Source organism: Triticum urartu, chromosome 7A (genome assembly GCF_056163025.1).
Source record: "Triticum urartu cultivar PI428250 chromosome 7A, HENAU_Tu73, whole genome shotgun sequence".
Classification (NCBI taxonomy): domain Eukaryota; kingdom Viridiplantae; phylum Streptophyta; class Magnoliopsida; order Poales; family Poaceae; genus Triticum; species Triticum urartu.
Window position 1 is genome coordinate 120,580,795 of NC_141879.1, and position 9,219 is coordinate 120,590,013.

General features: G+C 47.9%; 1 protein-coding gene across 2 annotated transcripts; it reads left to right on the plus strand.

Annotated features, from left to right (window-relative positions):
* The first annotated feature begins 1,262 nt into the window (after nucleotides 1–1,262).
* Nucleotides 1,263–2,942, plus strand: LOC125524593 (tryptamine benzoyltransferase 1-like). 2 transcript variants are annotated; one of them, XM_048689628.2, is made up of 2 exons: nucleotides 1,263–1,637; nucleotides 1,852–2,942. In XM_048689628.2, exons 1-2 carry the CDS (start codon nucleotides 1,269–1,271, stop codon nucleotides 2,818–2,820), a joined length of 1,338 nt encoding a protein of 445 aa, XP_048545585.2. In that variant the 5' UTR covers nucleotides 1,263–1,268; the 3' UTR covers nucleotides 2,821–2,942. The 2 variants fall into 2 exon arrangements, with proteins under 2 accessions (XP_048545585.2, XP_087391096.1); XM_087534970.1 differs by having other exon boundaries at nucleotides 1,269–1,642; nucleotides 1,848–2,942.
* Nucleotides 2,943–9,219: the final 6,277 nt, after the last annotated feature.

The window sequence follows — 9,219 nt, forward strand, 5'->3', positions numbered from 1 at the left end:
TGCGCCGTCGCCTGGGAAACGCTCGGCCATGCTTTTCAACTGGTGACGGCGAGAGGAGGAAAGGGGGAGAACTGAGTGCGTCGTCAGTGGATGATCGGGGTGAGTCTCTCCGGCGCGCTTGCAGTCGGCTTTTATAGACGGAGGCGCCGCGTGGTAGTCTTGGCCGGCGCGTTACGTGTGGCGTGATTGCGTGGCGGCCGAGGGACGCGCCGCCCAGCCTTCACTGCGCCGCCCGTGAGGCATCAATGGAGGCTGACCGGCGCGGCAGCGCACGGCAGCTTTGGCATTGATTCGTCGCGGGAAACGAGGCGATGAGGACGACGAAGGGGCGAGAAGAGGGTAGAGTCGCTGACGCGGCCGGCCCGCGGCTCTTCACGCCAAAAACGATTCGCCCGGCGCCCCCGAGCGACCCCAGCACGCCGGGTTCGGGTTGGGTCCGTCGGCGCCAATTTCGGCCCGAGCCGGCGAAAACTGGGCTCTTGGGGGCGCGACTGGGCCGATTTTTTAGTGCCGGCGGACGAAAAGACGCCTGGGGGGCCTTCTTGGAGGCGCGGCTGAAGATGCCCTGAGACTTATCGAAAAACTGAAAAGAAAAATTTGTATCTATTGAGATACTGAGACTTAGCAAAACTGATAATTTATATGTCATTGGAAGCTTCTTTTAAATATGAATCTAACAATATGATTTTTATGGCATATAACCTATATTTTGCTAATCAAATCTAAGGAAAAAATTTAGTACAAAGTACAAAAGAGACCAATAAATTTATGGACGAAGGGAGTAGTAGTTAGTAAATAAATCATGAATAGCTAGTCAATACTTAGGGCCTGTTTGGATCAGTGCCAATGCGTGCCCAGCCAATTCCAGGGCACCCGCTTGGAATGCAACCAATTATTTGGCATGCCCTCAAAAGCCCATCCTCGCCCGGTTCACTTTCGCGCCAATCGTTGACGTGTCGCAGGCAGGCAAAAGGTTCACCAATTTTTTGGCGTGCCCATTGGCAGGGCTAACTGGGGCAAAAACCAAACATCCTCTTACATCATGCGTCCACTGTCCACATATATTTTGGTGTACGGTTTCATAGGATATGTTACTTGATCCACAGGGACATTTGATTTCTCTAGCACAATTTTTAAAAATATATCATATGTTTTTATTAGTTTAAAAGGTGGGTGGCATTAATAGACATATTTGCCAGTTTCTCTATAAATAGACAAGCAATAGAAAGGCCCAACGGTGGCCAATTCTTCCTAAACTTTCAATCAGAATGGAGATCATTACGAGCAGCACGATGCTGAAGCCGGTCTACTCCGCGCCGCACCCGCTCCTCGGCGAGAAGGTCCAGCTGACCGTCTTCGACCGCGCCGCCTTGGACGTCTTCGTCCCTGTCGTCGTGGCCTACCCCGCGCCAACGCCTTCCAACGAGGCCATCAAGGAGGGCCTCCTCAGGGCCGTCGCGCCGTACCCACACCTGGCGGGACGCCTCGCCGCCGACCACCGAGGCAGGCGCTTCCTCCACGTCAACAACGAGGGTGTGCTTGTTGTAGAGGCCACGGTCTCGTCCAACCTGGCGGACTTACTCGCCTACGGCGGCATGGCCACCGACGTCCACGGCCAGTACCATACACTACCAGAGGTAAAATTTGAGACATATTTAAGTGGCAGGTGCTATGCCCATTTCAGCATTAACATAGGGAAAAACACAGGACAGAGTTTTAATGTTTACACGAAAAAAAACAACTTAAGGAAAAACAGCATATGGATGCATGATGCATGTGCCACGTTCTCCATACCTGCATGCATGCATGAAGGTTTTGGTAACTCTGCCAGTGGGACGTTTGTGACTACAGGAGAACGCTGGGGAGGCGCTGCTGCAGATCAAGCTGAACCGGTGCAAGTGCGGCGGCCTCGTGGTTGGTGTCTCATACCACCACCAAACCGCCGACGGTGTGGCCATGAACAACTTCTTCATCACGTGGGAGACCGCTGTACGCCAAGGCAAGGACTTCGTCGCGCCGACCCCTTTCCTTGACCGCGCCACCACCGCCGTGTCTCGACGCATGCCGGCGCCGGTGTTCGACCACCGGTCCATTGAGTTCAAGAGTGGAGAAAGCAGGGGCTGCACCAGGGAACGCGGCGACATCGTCTCCATGGCGAAGATCAAGGACGTCAGGGTGCATTTGACGGCCGAGTTCCTCGCCGAGCTCAGAGCGCGCGTCGGCGGCCGTTGCAGCATGTTCCAGTGCCTGCTCGCGCACGTGTGGAAGAAGATCACGGCGGCGCGGGGCCTGAAACCGGAGGAGTTCACACAGGTGAAGGTGGCCGTGAACTGCCGGGGCAGGGCCAAGCCTCCCGCGCCCATGGACTTCTTCGGGAACATGGTGCTCTGGGCGTTCCCGAGGCTTCAGGTCCGCGACGTCCTGAACTGGAGCTACGGCGCCGTTGTCGGCGCAATCCGCGATGCCGTGGCACGTATCGACGGCGAGTACATCCAGTCGTTCGTGGACTTCGGCACACTGGCGGACGCGAACGGTGAGGAGCTCGTGGCGACAGCGGCTGCTGGCACTACGCTATGCCCGGACGCAGAAGTGGACACCTGGCTGGGGTTCAGGTACCATCAGCTAGATTTTGGCACCGGGCCGCCATGCGCGTTCCAGCCGCCGGACTTGCCGATTGAGGGGCTTATGGTCTTCGTGCCGTCGTGCACGGCGGGGGGCGGCGTCGACCTCTTCATGGCTGTCGCGGAGGATCATGTCGAGTCATTTGAGAAGATTTGCTACTCCTTGGACGACGATCTTCTCACATCATCAAGGATGTAACGTAATAAGTAAATAAATTACACGTACGATCGTTGGCGTTGAAATAATCGATCCACAACTTCTAGTTATTGTTTGAATGGGAAATGTGGTTCCCGTCGAGTCTTGGCTATGTCATATCTACGTGACAGTCTAGTACTAAGGAGTAGTTTCTGTCCTTATACAAGTCGGTCCTGTAATCTGCTGCTATAAATAAGGGAGCGCCTATCCTTGAGTTGCCTGAAAAATGTGTGTCAGTCCATCTCCTGTGAGCCCTTGGATGTGACATGAACGCCTGATTTTCTACTTCCTCCATGTTCCTTAAACTTAGGCGTGAAAACAGACAAAACTGGTTGCTACCACATTTATTTTCATTTTTTTTGCAGAAGCATAAACGAATACAGAAACTCTAAAAATAAATACAGAAACAAATACTAATACTACTGAAAACAGACATGAAGCAAATACAGACCGACCACAAAACCAGAACTAGGTGTTGAACGGAACTTAAAACCCCATTGATTTTCTCCTGACGCCTGGGCCTCCCTTGCCATAATCCCGATTGAAACTTAATGGTTCAGTCATTTGGTTTTTTGGAACAACGAACCAAATAGTGGTACTCTTTTAGGAAATTAAAGAAAGTTGTAGATTTATGTAACTCTAGCCTATAATGTGGTAGTTTTTTGTTATATATTTACTCGGGGCGCATCAGTAGGCGGCGGCACAACGGAGGACTATGAAATGGATTTTTCTCTCAAAAAGGAGGATAATCTGATCTCTGCATCGGGTGATGCCCATGCATATATATTATTTATTATTAAAAATTCACGGGCGAATAACATTGACACTGAAAAAAATAAAACCTGAGCATTCATGCCTCGCAACATCAACTCTATTAGACATGCACTAACCCTATTGAAAAAGGCAAAAAAAAATATACAACTCCTAGGCTAAGCTTTCAAGGTGAAACCATTGCATGTGCGTTGATGATGACAAGTTCAACCCAAGGCCGGTCTTAGATTCTCATCCCCAAGCAAAGCTTTGATCCATCTTTAGGAAGGGCGTGACACAGACGCGCGTTAACATAGCCTGATCGGAGATCTAGCGCTTTCACTCAAGTGTGCATACTCGTCGTTGAAATTGTCTCTACCATCATCACTTGTTCAACTACCAACACCTCGCTAGCCAGATACCGCAGGGGGCAGAAAATCAGAAGACAAAGATATCCCATATCGCCTCGCCTCCAGTCATTGTTGCACCACCTTCTATCCGGCAGCAACATGCAAACCATGACACCTGCCAGAGCCACCATGTAGCACCCGACGACAAGCAGGCATGACTTGATGTCAACGCATGTGACGTCGTGTGTAGCACCCGCCCGTGACAGACATGAATTGATGCATGTGCCACCAGCTGAGTCGCATCGGGCCCAATCTATTGATAGAGGAGGCGTCCAGTACTGTCGCCAGCCTCATAAAGGCCGTCACCACCTCAAGACCCAGCCACTGCGTCATCGACATGACCACATAGGTCATCACAGTTGAAGAAGCCTGGCCGACGCCCCCATCACCCAACTCTTGCGGTGTCATGAGACGATGCCGCAATGAGCAATAATGCGGCCAGAACACTAGGTAGGGTGCGAACTATAATAAGTTTAATTAAGAGGTAAATACACCCGGAGTCATAAAACTTGCACGCGATGGTCAGTTTGGTGCATAAACTTACAAAATACGTTTCTCCGGTCATCTAACTTGTCTTCATGTTTATATGTGGTGCTTTCTACAGTATCCATCCGGGCCGTGCACACTTTTTTGGAAAGCCCCCTTGCATTTATTATCGGTGAAAATCCTCAAATAATAAAATGAAAAATGCAGGTGTGGTGCCTAGGATTTGAACCCACTACCTGCTGGGTTTCGCCACATATAGATTTAATGAGCACAATTTTCTTTGTATAAGATGGAGCATACGAATTAAGTAGAAGTCAAAACCGGAAAAATGTGTGAAAAAAGGGGAAGCACCAGTTCAAACCAATGATCGCATAAGCTCGCCATGTGTGCGACCGCGAACCATCAGGCCACAATTATATAGACTTAAAGAGATAAACACAATTTATCTTATGTATTCTTCTTTCTTCTTTTTGTATGTAAGAAAATAACTTATACTCTAAGTAAACTTTTCGTACAAATCAACTAGATTTTTTGTTTGAAGTCAAATAATTTTAAATTTCAAAAAATAGATAAAAGGAAATATAGTGCAGAAAGAATGTACATACATTTTTCAGACAAATCAACTAAATTTTGCTCAAATTTGAATAATCTACATAAAAGGAAAAATAGTTCATAATAAATGTACATAAATATCTTTCGAACAAATCAATGGATTTTTTTAATTCAAATATTTCTAAAATTGAAATGTCGACAAATAAAATATATGTCTAAATAAATCTACATACAATTTTGAAACAAATCAATGAAATTTTTGTTTTAATTCAAATAATTTCAAATTTCAAAATCTAGATAAAAGGAAATATAGTGCACAATGAATGAATGTATTTTTGTTGACAAATAAACAAAAAGTTTCTTTTAATTCAAATAATTTCCAATTTGAAAATCTAGATAAAAGAAAATATAGGAAGAATGAATGTACATAAATTTTTCAAACAAATCTACTATTTTTTGTTGAATTCAAATAATTTTAATCTAAATAGTCTAGATAAAAGAAAACCTACTGCACAATGAATGTACGTAATTTTCTTTCGGAAAAATCAGCGAATTTTTTTTTGAATGCAAATAATTTTAAATTTTAAAATCAATAAAATAAAATATAGTTCAGAGTGTGTACTTTTATTCGAAAGAATATATACGTTAGTAGTCTGTATTTATCAGAAGCAGATCAGGTGGGGTGGTTACGAGGCGTGCACTAATGTGACATAGCGCCTGTTCGATCCCACACCAACCCGTTTTTGGCAGCCCAATTTATTTAAACTATACACTGACTTGTATGAACTTAAAAACATCCAAGGGTGTTTCTGCAAAAAAATAATGTGCACTGCATTTCAGCCGCTCTCAGCCACCGATAATGGGCCCTGTCCACGCTGACATGCCACGCATGCAGCGAATACACCCGCGTGTAAAAAATGTGATCTTATTTACACGTCCACGCAAGTTTGATGACCAGAAATACGTATTTTGCAAGTTTGTGCATCAAACTAACCGCCGCACGCAAGTCTAAGACTCCAGGTGTCTTAAGGGGCGTAAGTTGATGGCGGCAAAAAAAAGTGCACGCGGGAGGGAAAAGCCAAGAGGGGCTGATCACCGGGTGATGATGGCTATCTCGCAACTGTTTCCGATCACCTACGCGGTAGGTCATTGATTCATTGTCGCCGTCTATATGCCTAACCGAATGCTGATCAATTGACCTCCTTAATTAACTCGTACAATTGCGTACTGGCGGTTCCACGAAAAAAAGAAAAAATGAAAAAGAGAAGAGCGACACCGACACTGCAGGTCACGACACTATCAGGTTAGGTTAACACTGTGCAGCTAACACTGTGGAAAAAAGGTGTGATTTGACACTTTAATTATGTATTTCCTGGTTCCAGGGCTGTCTAGTCTATCTTAGAGCATCTCCAACCGAGCGCCTCAAACCCGCATTATATGTCCGGGCGGGTCGCCCGATCATTGACCGGTCACGATTTTTCGATTTAGATGGGCTCCTTAAACGGGCCTCAGACGCCCGGGCTGACCGGCATCCCTCATATCCAGCCTAAATATAGGGCGGATATGGAGGTGTCAGGGCACGCTCGCCATGTCGGAGCCGACGGCCCGACCGCACCAAAAATTGCACCAAATCCACCAAACCCTTTCCCCTCCTCCCGCTGTCCTCCAACCTTTCCCGCGCCTGGACCCTTGCCGTCCTCCACACTTGCTCTCAATCCTCACTACCTGTCCCGATCCACCGTTGGAGATGTCGTCCAGCTCGACCCACACCGTCACGACGAAGACGCAGTCCGCCTCGTTTGTCGGCGGGGTCCCTTCGTCGGCTGCGACTTGCAAGGCAGAGAACGTCGCTCGGAAGTTGCGGAGGCGCCGACAGCGAGAGAGGGAGGCGGCGGTGTCACGGGGAGGTTCGAACATGGCGGAGCAGCTGTTTCCTCCGCCGCGCCTGGATCCCCGCACCCCTCCATCCCAGCTCCGACGTGGATTACACCGTCCGACCCCGTTGGGACAAAGGAGGATTCGACGGCTGGCTGAGCCATTCCGGAGAGCTTTCCGCCCACACAAATGCCGGCGGTCGACGTATGTGACTCACCGCAGCTCGTTCGGCGAGGATGAGCACGGGCATCGGCAGTGCCCGGGCTTCCCTCGACATGGTCGACGGAATGACCGAACAAGAGTAGGTGTGTTTTCTTTCACCCTGTCCGATTAGATTTTTGCATAGACCACTAGTTTATTTCACACATGATCAATGCTTGCAAACCATAATCATGTAGGAGGTGTTCTTGCCAAACATGATCAATGACAATGAAGATCCGACCGAAATGGAGTATGAATTAGAGGCCACCACCACATTTGAAGTTGGGACAACATCCGATCCCAATCCGAGCAAGTAGAAGAAGAAGACCAAGACGCCGAAAGAAAGAGGTCCGGTATTCTCAAGAGTTGAGGACATCTTGTTGGTCAAAGCTTGGTTGGCGACAACGATGGATCCAATATGCGGCACCGAGGCAAAAGGGGAACACATATTGGGTGAAGATTTGGAAGGAGTATCATGAACAAAAGGAGTATGCGGAGCTGCATCCTATCATGACCACCCGCAATGTGGCATCTCTCCAACACCGTTGGTGGATCATTCAACGGGAAGTAAGCAAGTACGTCGGCTACTACTCACTAGTGACCAAACGCCCACAAAGTGGGATGGAAGTAGCAACTCACGTAAGCTCAATTGCTTCATCTTGTCGTCATTTGCATATGCTTTTTGTGTTTGCATTCTCGTGCTCATACATATGTTGTTTGCTAGACAACGATGGCAACCACTTTGTATCACGAGGTGGAGAAGATGTCGTTTGCTTTTAGCCATTGTTGGATCATATTGGATGGCAAGCCGAAGTGGAACCTATTTCTGGCCGAGCTCAAGTCCGACAAGATGATGAATGATGGCTCAAGCTCCAACCAATCAATTGGGTTGGATGATGAAGAGGACGATGTTGTTGTGATGAACGGAAAAGCCACCGTGCCTCCCGTGAGAAATAAGTGAGAAAAGGCACGTGCCCCCCGTGACGCCGCGGCTACAAAAATGTTGTCCACATGGACGAGCATTTTTTTGGCGAGGGAGAGGAAGGAGGAAGAGAGGTACAAGCTCATGTTGGATGCGCAAAAGGAAAAGATGGAGTGGGACCGATAAAGAGCGGAGAAGAAGATCAAAATTGAGAGAGAGAAGCAACAAGCGGCGATCAGATGGGAACTCGAGAAGGCCGAGACATTTGGCGACATAGAGCTTGAGAAGGAGAGGTGGCAACTCGCACGGGACGTGGACGAAGCGAGGATCATGTTGACGGACGAAACCCTCTTGAATGAGCATGCAAAGAAGTGGCTTGCAGACAAGAAGGAGATCAATGACCGTAGGGAGTATGAGGCGGTGAGCCCGGCTGCGGCACAGATGCAGGCGGAGGAAGCAGCTCGGATGCAGGTGGAGCAGGCAACCCAGATGCAGGGGGTAGGACGAGCAGGACATTCTGTAAGTGCATCTAGTGCCACCCCTAGTTGGTTTTGGAGTATTGACGACAAACCTAGTTGAAGGACTAATGTGTTTGTGAAAATTGCAGGATAACACAGGCAGAAGTCTCTCATGATTCGGTTTTACTACCAGAGATGACCCCTAAAAATGTATGAAGACATTGAAGTCAAAGGTGGTATATGAAGATATTCACATTGAAGACTATGACAAGAGAAGACACGATATGAAGCCTATGGAGCTCGAAGACTTAGATCTTTCGTAGTTCTTTTTCTTTTGTGTTGAGTCATAGGAACCACCGTACTGTTAAGTGGGGTCTAAGAGAACCAGTCAGAATGACTGAAGTGATGCCTAAACCAAAAACCTATGTCTTCGAGTGAAGACTATGAGAGCGAATCTTGTCCAGAGTCGGACAAGTCAGCTTTGCTTGTAGCCCAAGTAAAGTTGCCGTGTGAGTTTGAAATCTGACCGTTGGGACACGTGTCAGTTCCTTAGTGACCCAGGGTCATTTCGGACAAATCAGGTCGGGTTGCCAAGTGGCTATTGTTGGGTTTCGTAGTAATTTCAAAAAATTTCCTACGCACACGCAAGATCATGTGATGCATAGCAACGAGAGGGTAGAGTGTTGTCTACGTACCCACGCAGACCAACTGCGGAAGCGTTGACACAACATAGAGGAAGTAGTCGTAC